This window comes from Hemiscyllium ocellatum, chromosome 32 (assembly GCF_020745735.1).
Source record: "Hemiscyllium ocellatum isolate sHemOce1 chromosome 32, sHemOce1.pat.X.cur, whole genome shotgun sequence".
NCBI classification, from domain to species: Eukaryota; Metazoa; Chordata; class Chondrichthyes; order Orectolobiformes; family Hemiscylliidae; genus Hemiscyllium; species Hemiscyllium ocellatum.
This window is the reverse complement of record NC_083432.1, coordinates 48,971,144-48,986,744: the sequence shown is the minus strand read 5'-3', so window position 1 is coordinate 48,986,744 and position 15,601 is coordinate 48,971,144. Positions and strand designations below refer to the sequence as shown.

Here is a 15,601-nt window from a genome sequence, read left to right as displayed (position 1 = left end):
TTTTGTGGACTGAAATATACCTGTGTCCAGAAAGAACTAAATGAACCATCCAACTGATGATGACTCCATACCTTTTCCTAACAGGCACTCACAAAATAATTTCAAATCGAATTGATCATTCAAATACAAAGACCCTGGATGTCTCAAACTCTTGAAATATGAACATTGCAATAAGAATCAAGCAGCTAACCCACATGATTTTGGAAAAGAACATCATGTAGTGACACAGCCATAGTTGGCGTTTACTTTTAAATTTCAGCAAGATGCTGCTAGCAGATAAAGCTCTATCAGAAAGGCTCTCTCAACTGTTCAACTAATTGTCAAGGTAATAAACAAGGACATCTAGAGAATGGACAAGGACTCTCCCCAATCAGATCCAAGTTCAACTTCATTTAATTCTTGCTGCAGAGTTTGTAGCCTGGAGGAACAACGGGAAGCATATAGTCATCCACGCGTCCTAGTCATACTCTCTTCCTCATTACAAGAAACCTCAGTTTACTGCTTTATAAGACCTTAATTTCATCTAAAGCAGGAGCTCATCTAAGAAACTGCAGCTCTTCTAAAAAAGTAACTGATACATTAGTATATTCGAATTGCATTTTATTGGGTGCAGCATTGTGAGCGAAGGAGGGAGTGCAGTGAGATATTGCAATTTTTTAAACTTGGAAGCAAGTGTATGATAAGAAGTATTTATTTATTTAATTAGTTAATTAAATTGGGTCAATCGCAGAATAAGAAAACACATCCCCTTCACATACAAACACTGGCAGTAAGAAACTACTAATAACTATGATGACGAGCTTGAGGACTATGCTACCTTGTGGAAGACTTTTGTTTGTTTAAACCTCCAGCCCTTCCTTCGATTGGCGTTTCTTCGTAGATGTCCGAGAATGTGTATCAGCTGAAAATGTGTTGCTGGTCAAAGCACAGCAGGCCAGGCAGCATCTCAGGAATAGAGAATTCGACGTTTCGAGCATAAGCCCTTCATCAGGAATGAGAGAGAGTAGCCAAGCAGGCTAAGATAAAAGGTAGGGAGGAGGGACTTGGGGGAGGGGCGATGGAGGTGGGATAGGTGGAAGGAGGTCAAGGTGAGGGTGATAGGCCGGAGTGGGGTGGGGGCGGAGAGGTCAGGAAGAAGATTGCAGGTTAGGAGGGCGGTGCTGAGTTGAGGGAACCGACTGAGACAAGGTGGGGGGAGGGGAAATGAGGAAACTGGAGAAATCTGAATTCATACCTTGTGGTTGGAGGGTTCCCAGGCGGAAGATGAGGCGCTCCTCCTCCAGCCGTCGTGTTGTTATGTTCTGCCGGTGGAGGAGTCCAAGGGCCTGCATGTCCTCGGTGGAGTGGGAGGGAGAGTTAAAGTGTTGAGCCACGGGGTGGTTGGGTTGGTTGGTCCGGGCGTCCCTGAGGTGTTCTCTGAAGCGTTCCGCAAGTAAGCGGCCTGTCTCACCAATATAGAGGAGGCCACATCGGGTGCAGCTGATGCAATAGATGATGTGTGTGGAGGTACAGGTGAACTTGTGGCGGATATGGAAGGATCCCTTGGGGCCTTGGAGGGAAGTGAGTGTGGAGGTGTGGGCGCAAGTTTTACATTTCCTGCGGTTGCAGGGGAAGGTGCCGGGGGTGGAGGTTGCTTCAGAGAACACCTCAGGGACGCCCGGACCAACCAACCCAACCACCCCGTGGCTCAACACTTTAACTCTCCCTCCCACTCCACCGAGGACATGCAGGTCCTTGGACTCCTCCACCGGCAGAACATAACAACACGATGGCTGGAGGAGGAGCGCCTCATCTTCCGCCTGGGAACCCTCCAACCACAAGGTATGAATTCAGATTTCTCCAGTTTCCTCATTTCCCCTCCCCCCACCTTGTCTCAGTCGGTTCCCTCAACTCAGCACCGCCCTCCTAACCTGCAATCTTCTTCCTGACCTCTCCGCCCCACCCCACTCCGGCCTATCACCCTCACCTTGACCTCCTTCCACCTATCCCACCTCCATCGCCCCTCCCCCAAGTCCCTCCTCCCTACCTTTTATCTTAGCCTGCTTGGCTACTCTCTCTCATTCCTGATGAAGGGCTTATGCTCGAAACGTCGAATTCCCTATTCCTGAGATGCTGCCTGGCCTGCTGTGCTTTGACCAGCAACACATTTTCAGCTGTGATCTCCAGCATCTGCAGACTTCATTTTTTACTCGAGAATGTGCATCACCCAAGTGACATAAGCACATTATTTAATTTACTGATGTTCGCCAAAAACACACTTATCTGTGCTCTGACACCCAGCAAGTACAGGCAGCTCTCATTTAAAGTTTCATAAATACGTTGCAAATAATGATTAACCAAGTCTGAAAGGTAATAGATCAGTTAACAGTGTGTCTGTCTGGGTGTGTGGGAAACTATTTTATCGAATAGCGTTCATACTGCAGTGTGACACACACACACACACATATGCAAATAGTGTCCCTCAGGCTGCGATGTGGCCGCGTGTAATTGACATTCGCAAGATCAGTTTCACCGTTCGTTTCCTCAGAGGCTCCACCCCACTTTGGTTCGGTAACAACAGTGTATTCCCACCATCTCCAATCGGTAATATGTCCACTTCGTCCTCCGACCCTAGCCTTGCGGTGGCCGCCATGAGAAAGAGTTACAAATGCGACCAGGACGTGAGTAACAAAATGTAACAATCCGATGTAACAAATGTAACCAGTTCTGACCCGCGAATGTATCCAGTTTCGGTGAAATGTATCGAGGGGAGGGCGGAGCGTGTTCTGATCTTTCCCCTTCGAGACCTCCACTGCATTAAAATAAACATTTTCACCTTTTTATATCATGTTTCACGAAATTAAAACAACACAAAGCGCCTCCCCATGGAAAGCTCGTTCACCTGCAGGTTTTATAACAGTGTAATTCTGACTCGGGCTCCATTTTCGCTTGTCAGTCAGAAGCAAATACAGAATTAAAATATTAGCTTAATTTTGCATTGAAGAGATAATGTCTACGATGAAATTAAGAATTGCAATTTGAGAGAACCAGCGATATCTAGGCCCCGCTGTGTCACCAAAAGACAGTCCTTGGGATGACATTCACGGTTGTCCACTATATTCGTCCGTCTGTACATTAAGCACAACAAAACCCCTGCGTTTATTTAGAAACTCTCCTGCACAATCACCACAACAATGTGCATTTATATAGCGTTTCCCACGTATTACAACACCCATCGCTGTTTACAGGAGCGTTATGAAACCAAATTTGACACTGAGCCAATGGAGTAATCGGGTCAGGTGACCAAAGTGGAGAAAGCAAATTCCAAGTTTAAGTCCAGATCAAGGGGCATGGCCTTCAAATAGGACCTCGCCTTTTGTTTAATCAACATGTCCAAGGGAACGGGTGGGACCTGAAGCCGGGGGGTGTCAGGAAGCACATCTTCACACAGCTTTATCACTAACATCTGGATAGACTTGAGGAGGGGCTTAGATATAACCTCAACAAAGCGACCCGGTGCCCAGGGCTAAATGAACTTTAAAAGTACATCCCTGTATCCAGCTGCTGTTCTGTCATTTCCGTGATATGTGTGTTTATGTTTCCCTCGCTCCTTCAGGCTTTTGAAGAGAACCAGCTGGTTTCTCTGGACCCTATGAAGCAGTTTGCCAACTGGTTTGAAGCAGCCACGAAATGCCCATCGATTCAAGAAGCCAATGCCATGTGCCTTGCTACCTGCACCAAGTAACCACCTTTGCTAATCTTCTGGCTGAAATTTACAGGGCATCTCAAAAAGTTAACTAAAAAGCCTGAATTAGAGTTAGCTTTTCAAATTACATGGGTTTCCCCACCTTCCTGAAACTGACTTATGAAAACTGTGTTGCAATATTGATATGAAAGTTCACTGTTATTTTACTGAATTAGGTTCACACCTTTGATAAAATATAAGCCAAAGAGCAAGTTTATAACTGCTCAGTAATGAGGTGCAATGCTAACAGACACGATTTAGGGTGAAATGGGGGAAGTGGAGTGGGAGCAAGTCAAGATGTACTGAGGATGGAAGCATGTTCCTGTGCAGTATAGGCTCTGGTATAAGTCAGCTGGGCTGAACAATCTGTTGTTGCGTTTGTTTAATTTAATTTAATTTAACTTGTGTGGAAAACATGGTGAGACTCCACTTAATGAGCACAGTTTTGGTCTCCACATTATGAAAAAGACATAACTTAACTGGAGAAGTTATAAAAAGATTTACAATGACAGGTTGGACTAGATTGGGTTGGGATATCTGGTCAGTGTGGACAGGTTGGACCGAAGGGTCTGTTTCCATGCTGTAGATTCTATGACTCTATGACTGACAGCACTGTGGATGTCCTTACATCCCCAAGGTCTGCAGCGGTTCAAGAAGGCAGCTCACCCCCACCTTCTCATGGGCAACTAGGGAGAACAATAAACACTGGGCCCAGCCAGCAAAATGCACATCCCATGGACAAATATTAAAAGTGTAGAGCCTAAGACTTCAGGAAAAACCAAGAAGAGGAACGACTGGATGTTTAAAATTATGAAATAGTTGGGTAAGTGGTGGTATACTGTACTGTCACTGGGACCCAGGTTAATGTTCTGGGGACATGAATCCCTCAATAGCAGGTGGTGAAATTTGGAATTAAAATCTAATCTAATGTATGATGTGGAGGAGCCAGTGTTGGACTGGGGTGGACAAAGTTAAAAGTCACAGAACACCAGGTTATGGTCCAACAGGTTTATTTGGAAGCACTAGCTTTCGGAGCAACGCTCCTACATCTGGAACTTCCACAACCACCTCTGAAGGTCCGAACATTACTGCTTCCAAATAAATCTGTTGGACTATAACCTGGTGTTGTGTGATGTTTTTAAACTTAGTCTAATGTAATTACCATGAAACCCTAATTGATTGTCATAAAAACTCATCTGGTTCCCTAATTCTTTTAGGCAGGAAAGTTCTGCCCTGTTCACGCTGGTAGCCGTGTGAGTCCAGACGATGAAATGTCCTGTGATTGTAACAAATTGCTACAAAGTTTGGTAGGAGGAATGAAACTGGATAGACCACCGAATCCTGACAAAGGCACAGGATACAACAAGGGCACCTGCGCGGTCCCCTTACAAACATCTGGAAGCTGATACCAAAATTGGGAGAGCTGCCCCAGAGGTGAATCAAGCAGCAGCCTGACACCGTCATGGTTAGGGAATCATACCTGACAGACAATGTCCCAGACACCCACCATCACCAGAGATGGGGTAGCATTATACAGTTGGGAGGGAGATGCCCAACGATACTCAGCATTGATGCTGGACCTCATGAAGTCTCATGACATCAGGGTAAAAATGGGTAAGGAAACCTCTTGCTCATTATGCTTATGCCCGAAACATTGATTCCCCTGCTCCTTGGATGTTGCCTGACCTGCTGCACTTTTCCAGCAACACATTTTCAGCTCCGATCTCCAGCATCTGCAGTCCTCATTTTCTCCCAATGCGATGAAGAGGCCAGTTCAGTGATGCTCAATTTGAGTTCTGCCAGGCCCATTCAGTTCCTGAGCTCATTGCAGGGATGTTCCAAACATGGGCCTGACAGCTGAGCTACAGAGCGTAGGGGAGCATGACTCCCCTTGATATTTAGGCTACATTTGACATCAAAGAGCATGACCAAAACTGGAGTTAATGGGGATCAGGACACTTCATGAATGAAAAAGAATGTAAAGATTTTTCCACTTGTTGGAGAGACCATAGTAGAAACATGAAAATAAGATAGTGATGAATAAATCCAATCAGGAATTCAGGAGTAACCCAGTGGTGAGAATGTGCAGCATGATCCACAGGGAGTACTGAAGAATCAAAGTGTTGTACCGGGAAGCTGAATAATTACATAAGTTTGAAAGGAACAGGAGGCTATTCTGATGAAGTGAGCTGACATAAACAGTGAGGGAGGAGATTGACATGCAACAGGATCACCAGCATAGACTCTGAACTGAATGGCTTTTCTGTGCTGTTTATTTGATGTAATCATACATTCCTGCGTGTGCTCAATTATTTGTTTAATTCTTCTGCTGATCATATGCCCTTTAGTCCTCACAATGTTCACTCCATGGGTTGGTGCCTGCTACCCTCTGAGACCACACTTCAGAAACTGTAGGCCTATCCATTCACAATGTGTATCACAGGCATGCTTTCATCTCACCTCATCTCTACTGACGTGCAGTGTCTACTAGTGATTGTAGCTGTGTATGAGAATTCCTGCAAATTACCCACCTCCCTTGTCCAAATTTGTTCCCACAAACCTGATGGAGATCTGATAAATCGCCTCAAGTGGAATTGAGCCCCACTGTCCAGCTCAATCAATTATCCTGCTGTCACATGATATGGCCATGGGAAGGACTCATGCCCGAAATGTTGATTCTCCTGCTCCTTGGATGCTGCCTGACCTGCTGTGCTTTTCCAGCAACACATTTTCAGCCCTCTTTCCTATACCAGAGGACAGCTGCTGGCTGGGATCACAGCTTGAAGGGAACGGGAAGAAAGTTAGTGGGAGAGGATTGGGAATGTTGGGGAGAAGAAGAATGGCTGTCTTTACCTTATAATTACTGGAATTGTTTTCTAACCGGACCGGGTCAGAGAGGAGGAATTTGTGTGTTTGTACGTGGGGTGATAGCATTCACAGATAACCCGGTGGGATTTGAAAGCAGGATCAGTTAGCTCAAATTCCATTTCTGTACCTTCTGTAGGGATGGAAAGCCGTCTGCTCGAATGTTGCTCCTGAAAGGGTTTGGACCTGAGGGATTTAAATTCTACACAAACCATGAGAGCAGGAAAGGGAGAGAGCTCGTAAGTAAATACTTTACAGGTCACTTTTGTACCAATTACAAATGCCAACCTTCATTATCAACTCATTACCACCTCTCCCCTTCTTATAATATCCTCACAGAAATACTGTGTTAAACATTCTGATTGTCAGTCTCCTGGTTTTGTGCGTCAAGGGCAGGACTGAATAACATGTTGTTATATCTGTTTTCTAGGAATCCAATCCAAATGCGGCAATAGTATTTTACTGGGAAGCCCTGAATAGGCAAGTACGTCTTCAATTTACATATTTGTTATTTTTTAAAAAGCATTCTTTACTTTTTCTCCCATTTCCACCTCCAGTGAAAGCTTGTTGACCTGAACTGTTAACTATGTTTTGCTCTCTAAGGTCTAGCTGAACATTTCCAGCATTTTCTCTTTTTATCTAACTTCCACCAGCTGTAACCTGTGACTTTGGATTTATTTAATGGATTTCAGGATGTATCCAAATGCCTTTCAGCTCATACAGCACTTTAATGCACGGTTACTGTCATTAAATGGAAAATCTGATGGGATACTGTCTCTGTGAGGGATAGATATTGACCAGGATACTGGTAAACATTCCCTATTCCTTATTGGAAAGTATAAATCATCTTTTGCAGGAACCTGATAGAGCAAGCAGTTTAACATTTCATGTGAAAGACAAACCCTCTGACAGTGCAGCACTCCCTCAGCACTGCACTGCACTCAGTGTCAGTGGCAAGAGATGGACTTGAACCTATGACTTTCTGATTCAAAGCAAGAATGCCTCCCAGTGCTGACTATTGGTATGCTTTACCACACAGTTAGGAGGAGAGGGAGAAAAATCAGCTAAGAGTTGTGGCCCTTATCACTAATTAAATAAAGCAGAAAATGCAGCATCTGTAGATTAGTTCTGGTGAAAGATTACAAACATGAAACGTGAACTGTGTTTCTCTCGTATTGATACTGCCTGGCCTGCCAAGTATTTACAGCAATGTCTTTGCTATTACTAATTCAGTATAGCATTCTCTTCCAAATCCATTGATCAATTTGCTGCCTCTATTCTGCTTCTGCTCCACTTGCTGTGAGATGAACAAGAACCCGGGTCCTGACCCTCACCAACATTCACTCTCCTCAGGTACGCATCGAAGGTCATGTGACCAAGTTGCCAGTCGCAGATTCGGAGGAGTACTTCCATTCTCGGCCCAAGAGTAGCCAGATCGGTGCTGTGGTTAGCCGGCAGAGCACAGTGATCCCTGACAGAGAGGTGTGTGTGTGTGTGTGTATATACAAAACCATATGGGTCTCATTTATGGATTTGTAGCAGAAGGAGACACAAAACTAGATCACACACTGGTAATTGGTAATCCATACGTTATCTGTTCCATCATGAAGTCTAGCCACAGACTTAATTTCCTGGTTTGAGGGTCTGATGCACAAAAGGAGTATTACAAAAACCCAATGTGGGAGCAAACTTCTAGACTTGAAACATTACCTTGCTCTTTCTTCATGGGTGCTGCCTGACCCACTGTGATTTCCAGCATTTTTTGTTTTCAGTACAAAAACCCAGAATACTCAGTCACCCTCACAGCTCAACCACACGACCTGGGTCTGCTAGACTGCAAAAACATCATCACCTCCCCACTTTACCTTTTCCAAGTTTGTGACAAGTGGCTTGCTTCTACTCCAACCCATGTTGTCCTCTTCTCCCATCGCCAGAACTTCAGCCCACTCCCTCCTCAGCGTCGATTACTGACCGTAGCTAATGTATAGAAACATTTCCCACTATTCCCTCACATCTTAAAGTTTTCTGTAGCTGAATGTTGTATTTTAAACTGTTCCAGTCCAGAATCTTGAGCAAAACAAAATGTGAGATTCATGAATAAATAATCTGAACAGTAATTTATAAATTCAACAACTTATTCACTAAATCTAAAGAAGGTTCCCCAATCTCGTATCTAAGTAAAGCTGCAAATCAGATAATTCAACACCATTCAGACAGTTTATGACTGACCTGGAACTTCATTCTATTTTCTCACTTAGTTCTGTAAATGTTAATGTCCTGACCTGCCTATTTCACATAAACCTGTTGGACTATAACCCAGTGTTGTGTGATTTTTTTGGCTTTGTCCACCCCCAGTCCAACACCTCCGGCACCTCCACATCCTGGCCTGGCCTGACAAGTGACTATCAGTTTCAGTATTGACATTTTGCACTAACTAGGAGAAAGTGGGGACTGCAGATGCTGGAGATCAGAGTCCAAAGTTCAGCTGTGCTTTTCCAGGGCCACACTTCTTGATTTTGCACTAACTCCCCACCCACCCTCTTAGCCTCAGCATCGTTTTTGTGAGAGAAAGTAACAGATTATCACTCATATTTTTGTGAAGCAACGCTCCCTGGCATTGCCCCTGAATGATCTGGTATGAGGTTGTTATGTCCCTCTCGTTCTTGATTCTCTGTGTCTACCCTGTCAAATCTTTTCATCCATCCTTAACTCCTCGTTTAGATCAACCTTTAATATTGTATGTCCTATTAGCCTGTCTTTACAACTTAACTGCTTTAGGCAGAGTATCATTCTAGTGAATCCAAGACTGATCGATCCTATGGAAGAAAACAAGGAGGAGCATGGGGGCCATTTGGCCTGTCAATGCTGATCTGCCAATCAACAAAATCATGGCTGATCTTCCACCTTGGCTATACTTTCCCACAATATCTCCCTTATCATTTGATGACCAAAATAACTAAAAGATCTGTTGGCCCTATCTTGAATATACTCAGAACGCTCTATAGAAGAGCATTCAAAACACTTGCAATTCTTTAAGTTCCGAAATTTCTCTTCATCTCAGTGTCAAATGGCTGACCCTCTGAGACACCTGAGGCAAGGGAACCACCCTCTCAGCATTTTACCTGTTGCAATGAGATCATCTTCATTCTTCTGACCTGGAGAGAATATGGGGACAAACCTGCAATTTCAGAAATCTATCTTCATGAGTAGTTATTGGATCTGAACGCAGTCCTTGAAAATTTTTATAATTCCTCCAGTGTGACATTTGTTTCATTCTCTCCTTTTGCCAGTTTCTGAGGAAGAAGAATGCACAGCTGGAGGAACTCTACAAAGACAGGGAGGTGCCAATGCCTGAGTACTGGTGAGCGATGTATAAAACCAGAGAGTTGGAAGCTTGCTTAGAAAGTTGAGAAATGGACTTTTCTGGTCAGTCTTATTCCAATTTACACATCAAGTCCAACGCCCTGATTATTCATTCCGCATGTACAAGCCCTGTTCACCCATTTATCCCTCTACTTACGTACAGCCATCACCTGTTTCCCAGCTTCATTTGGTCTCAGACAACTCTGCTAGACTCTACTACATAAGTACACGTGATGGCTACATGTGACTGAGCAGAACCCTCACTTCTGCGGTTATGATTCATGTAGTGATCAGAAAACTGAATTAGTTAATCCCGGGGATTATTTTATTCTTTCATGGGATGTGGGCATCGTCAACAAGGTGGCATTTTGGTATTCACCCCAAATTACCCTTGAGCTGAGGGTCTTGCTGGGCCATTTTAGAGGACAGTTAACGGTCAACCACATCACTGTGGGACTGGAGTCACATGTGGGTCAGGCCAGGTGAAGATGGCAGATTTCTTTCCCTAAAGGATGTTAGTGAACTAGATGAATTTTTACAAAAAAAAACAGTGTCATTCGCATTATAACTGAGACTAGTTTTCAGAACAATGAATTGAGGTTGTAAGTTTGCTCACTGATTTGTAGATTTGTTCTCAGACGTTCCATCACCATGCTCGGTAACATCATCAGTGAGCCTCCGGTGAGCTACTGGTATTCTGTCCTGCTTTCTATTTATGTGTCTTGGTCTCTTAAAGGTGGATGATTTCTGGTTCTTTTCATCAGAGGTTGGTAAATGGGGTCCAAATCAATATGTTTGTTGATGGAGTTCCGGTTTGAATGCCAGGCTTCTAGGAATTCCTGTGCTTGTCTCTGTTTAGCTTGTCCCAGGATGGCTGTGTTGCCCCAGTTGAAGTGGTGTCCTTCTTCATCTGTATGTAAGGATACTAATGATAGTGGGTTATGTCTTTTGGTGTCTGGTTGGTGTTCGTGTATCCTGGTGGCTAGTTTCCTGTCTGTCTGTCTGACTGATGTAGTGTTTGTTACAGTCCTTGCAGGGTACTTTGTAAATGATATTTGTTTTGCTGGTTGTTCGTACAGGCTCCTTTAGCTTCATCAGTAGCTGTTTCAGTGTGTTGGTCAGTTTATGTGCTACCATGTTGCCAAGGGGTTGGAGTAATCTGGTCGTCATTTCAGAGATGTCTTTGATATATGGTAGTGTGGCTAGAGTCTCTGGGTGTGTTGTGTCTGCTTGTTTGGGTTTGTTCTTTAAGAATTGGTGGAGTGTGTTCATCAGGTACCCGTTGTTTTTGAATAGATATTCTTCTGTATAGATATTCTTTTTCTATTGCTCGTAGTTTCTGGGTGCTGCAGTGTGTTGTGGCCCTTTTAAATAATGTCCTGATGCAGCTCCGTTTGTGGGTACTGGGATGATTGCTCCTGTAGTTGAGTATCTGGTCTGTGTGTGTTGGTCTGATGTCCTCCATTAACTGCTCGCTCCACTGTGACATCTAGGAAAGGGGCGTCTATTGTTGTTCTCTTCCTCTTTGGTAACATTTATGCCAGAAAGGACGTTGTTGATGATATTGTAGGTTTCCTCTAATTTGTTCTGTTCTGTGATGACAAAGGTCTCATCCGCATAGTGGACCCAAAGTTTGGGTTGGATCGTGGGGAGGGCTATTTGTTTGAGTCCCTGTATTACTGCTTCTGCTAAGAACCCTGATATTGGTGATTCCATGGGTGTCCCATTGATTTGTTTGTAGATCTTGTTGTCGAAAGTGAAGTGGGTTGTGAGGCACAGCTCTACGAGCTTGAGGATGCTGCCTTTGCTGATGGAGTTGGTGCTGTCTGGTGTTTGTGTCCTTGGTTCATCCAGCAGTGAGGCCAGTGTTTCTTTGGTCAGGCTGATGTTAATTATGCGATTAGGGCCATTACATCGAAGGAGAACACAACTTCATCCTCTTCTATCTTGATGTCTTTGATGTTCAGGAAGTTTTGGATGGAGTGGATAGAGTGTCATGAGTCTTCTACTGGGGATTTCAGTTTACAGTGAAGTTCCTTTGCTCATCTGTATGTCAGTATGACAATGAGACGATGGGTCTGTGGGGGGTCCTGATTTGTGTACCTTAGGTAATCCGTACACTCGGGGTGTATTGGATCCATCAGGTTTCATTTTTTGGAGATCTATCTTGTTAATTTGACCTGATTTATGGAGTTTCTTCAGTGATGCAGTGAGACGGTTTTCTAGCTGTGGAGTTGGGTCCATCGCCACCTGTTGGTAGGTGTTGGTATCTGTGAGCAGAGAGATTGCCTTTTCAATGTAATATGTTCTGTTTAGGATGACGGTCATGTGCCCTTTTTCAGCCAGTAGGAATTCAATATTTCTGTCTTTTCTGAGTCCTTCCAGAGCTTTCTTTTCCAGTGTGTTGAGAGTGTTCCTTTCTTTCTTTCTGCTTAGTGTTGGTGCTACTGTCTGTCTGTTGGCCAGCTGGATTTATTCCATGAGTCCTTTGTCTTTAAGGGTTGATCCTAGTGCTGCTAGGATGTCCTTTTTGCCCATGGTTGAAGTTCATCACTTGTACTAGGATGGCTTTTTCCATGTCTGAGGGTGGTCAGTCCAACAGGTTCTTTATCCAAATCTCTGAATTGTCTGTGTTGTTCTTTTTTGTGCACGAGAATTCCTGGAGGCCTGGCATTCAAACCGGGACTCCTTCAAGAAATGCATCAATTTGAACCCCATTTACCAACCTCTGAGAAAAAGAACCAGAAACATTATTACCCACCGTACCAGACCAAAACACACAAATAGAAAGTGGGACAGTACACCAGCGCTTCACCGGAGGCTCACTGATGATGTTACCGAGCATGGTGACAAAACATCTGAGAACAAACCTACCAGCTCAGTGAGCAAACTTACATCCAGAACCTCAACCTGAGCTACAAATCTTTGCCAAAATCGGAAGCTATGAATTGAACTTAAATCCTCACAGCGTTCAACCCGTGTGCCCTGATGGCCTTGGAATAACTAGTTCAGTAACATCGTCACCACGCCATTGTCTCCCATTGTAATGTGAGTTTAAAACTGAATCAGTAATCCTAAAAAAAATCATAAAAATATTGCCTGTCAGCTCATAGCAAAAACCCAACTGTTTCACTTCAGGGAATGAGTTCTGCAATCCTTTACCTACATGTTAGAGAGGTGGGGAGGATCAAGACCCTAATTCTGAGTTCTACCAGTCACTCAGTATCTTTTTGCAGTTTGCATTAATAAAAGAGTTACTATTTAATTCAAAAAGGAATTTAAGAGTAACTTATTTCTGAAGAGTGGTTAGAATGTAAACCTAGTGGTTACATGAAGGGAATAGTGTAGAAGGATGTAAGGGGAAGCTAGACATGTACATGAAGGAGAAAGGGATAGAGGGATACGGTGACCGAGTAAGGTGAAGAAGAGCATGGGAGGAGGTCAGTGTGGAGGTTAAGCAGCTGCATAGACTAGATGGGCCAAATGGACAGTTTCTGTGCTGAACTGTCCTTGTAATTCTATCTGTGCTATTGTTTTGAAGGGGAGGATATCTTCTGGAGCCCGACACCATTGAGTTCTGGCAAGGCCAGACCAACCGTCTACATGACCGAATCCAATTCCAGCGATTAAAAGGAGGGAACATTGCAGATGCTGCCATGACTCACGCGGCTGAAGGAGATTGGGTGTATAAAAGACTGTCACCCTGATAACTGCCAAGATGTTTGGAATTCAGTCTTCAAACCATTCCTCATCCAACCAGAGAATAATAATAATTTCTTTTAAATTAATTGAGTCCTGGCACATTTCACATCAGATTGTTATTTTAAATCAAAGGTTACACAATTGGGATTATTGTTGTCCCATTTTCCCCTCAGTTGAAGCAAAGTGCTCAGAGACACAGAGTAGTTTTACCTCTTCATCTTTATTCAGTGCCCTGGAGGGAGAGAGAACGATTGCCCTACGTGCACACAGATATGAGTTCACAGTCTTCTCTGGAACAGCAGTGTGTCAATGAACTACATAGCCATTTTACAGGGAGGAGCATCCAGATAAGGCAACATACATATTGATTGGGTGACCGTTACAATCAGCGAATGTCAATAGTAAAGATTAAGCCATCTGCTGTTACACAATGAATAACTGGCTTCACATAATGAATTCTTTTCACCTTACATACTGAATGCTACATCATCATGTTAAATGGCTCAATGCAATGACTGCTTTTCCACCTTGTTAACCCATTACCCTTGCCTCCAGCACCCCATTGTTAACTGTAACCTTTTATCTGATCTGAATCATGCTCAGCTGAACCTCTTCATTCACAAAACTCAGAACTTAACTCTTTCTCTGCCTCCGCTCAGCAGAACATCTTGTTTCACAAACTCAAAACTTAACTCTTTCCATGCCTGTGTATACTCTACTCACATTCTCATTATCTCCAAACCTTCCCAAGAGTTGAAACCAAAAGAGAAAATGCTGGAAAATCTCAGCAGGTCTGGCAGCATCTGTAAGGAGAGAAAAGAGCTGATGTTTCGAGTCTAACTGACACTTTGTCAAAGCTCTTTTCTCTCTTTACAGATGCTGCCAGACATGCTGAGATTTTCCAGTATTTTCTCTTTTGGTTTCAGTTTCCAGCATCTACAGTAATTTGCTTTTTTCCCAAGAGTTGAACTTGATTTCTAATCTTCGCAGTTGGATCGAGGCCAGTTACTTCTCACCCTGACATGCTGCACCTTGAACAGTAGAGTGCCACAAGGATCAGTGATGGGCCCACTACTTTCATTATTTATACAAATGATTTGGATGTGAGCATAAGAGGTGTAGTTAGTAAATTTGCAGATGAGACCAAAATTATATGTGTAGTGGACAGCGAAGAAGGTTACCTCAGATTACACTGGGATCTTGATCAGATGGGCCAATGGCTGAGAAGTGGCAGATGGAGTTTAATTTGTATAAATACGAGGTGCTGCATTTTGGGAAAGCAAATCTTATCAGGACATATACACTTAATGGTAAAGTCCTACGGAGTGTTGCTGAACAAAGAGACCTTGGAGTGCAGGTTCGTAGCTCCTTGAAAGTAGAGTCGCAGATAGATAGGATAGTGAAGAAGGCATTTGGTATGCTTTCCTTTATTGGTCAGAGTCGTGAGTACAGGAGTTGGGAGGTCATGTTGCAGCTGTACAAGACATTGGTTAGGCCGCTGTTGGAATATTGCATGCAGTTCTGGTCTCCTACCTATCAGAAAGATGTTGTGAAACTTAAAGGGTTCAGGAAAGATTTAAAAGGATGTTGCCAGGGTTGGAGGATTTAAGCTCTTGGGAGAGGTTGAATAGGCTGAGCTGTTTTCCTGGAGTGTCGGAGGCTGAGGGGTGACCTTATCGAAGTTCATGAGGGGCATGGATAGGATAAATAGACAACGTTTTTTCCCTGCAGCAGGACAGTCTAGAACTAGAGGGCATAGGTTTTTGGTGAGAGGGGAAAGATATAAAAGAGACCTAAGGGGCAATTTGTCACGCAGAGGGATGTACATGTATGGAATGAGCTGCCAGAGGAAGTGGTGGAGGTTGGTACAATTGCAACATTTAAAAGGCATCTGGGTGGGTATATGAATAGGAAGGGTTTGGAGGGATATGGGCTGGGTGCTGGCAG

General features: G+C 43.8%; 1 protein-coding gene across 1 annotated transcript; it reads left to right on the top strand.

Annotated features, from left to right (window-relative positions):
- Nucleotides 1-2,433: 2,433 nt before the first annotated feature.
- pnpo (pyridoxamine 5'-phosphate oxidase) lies at nucleotides 2,434-14,410 on the top strand. Its single transcript, XM_060848693.1, has 7 exons — nucleotides 2,434-2,660; nucleotides 3,596-3,720; nucleotides 6,729-6,828; nucleotides 7,020-7,073; nucleotides 7,943-8,071; nucleotides 9,880-9,950; nucleotides 13,494-14,410. The coding sequence occupies exons 1-7, from the start codon at nucleotides 2,472-2,474 to the stop codon at nucleotides 13,657-13,659; spliced, it is 834 nt and encodes a 277-aa protein (XP_060704676.1). The 5' UTR covers nucleotides 2,434-2,471; the 3' UTR covers nucleotides 13,660-14,410.
- Nucleotides 14,411-15,601: the final 1,191 nt, after the last annotated feature.

What these genes read in the sequence shown, in the direction of transcription:
- pnpo (XM_060848693.1), top strand. Translation starts at nt 2,472, where the DNA reads ATGTGGCCGCGTGTAATTGACATTCGCAAGATCAGTTTCACCGTTCGT. An exon ending in GTTACAAATGCGACCAGGAC is followed by an intron (nt 2,661 to 3,595) that starts GTGAGTAACAAA and finishes TCGCTCCTTCAG; the next exon opens with GCTTTTGAAGAGAACCAGCT. An exon ending in GTGCCAATGCCTGAGTACTG is followed by an intron (nt 9,951 to 13,493) that starts GTGAGCGATGTA and finishes ATTGTTTTGAAG; the next exon opens with GGGAGGATATCTTCTGGAGC.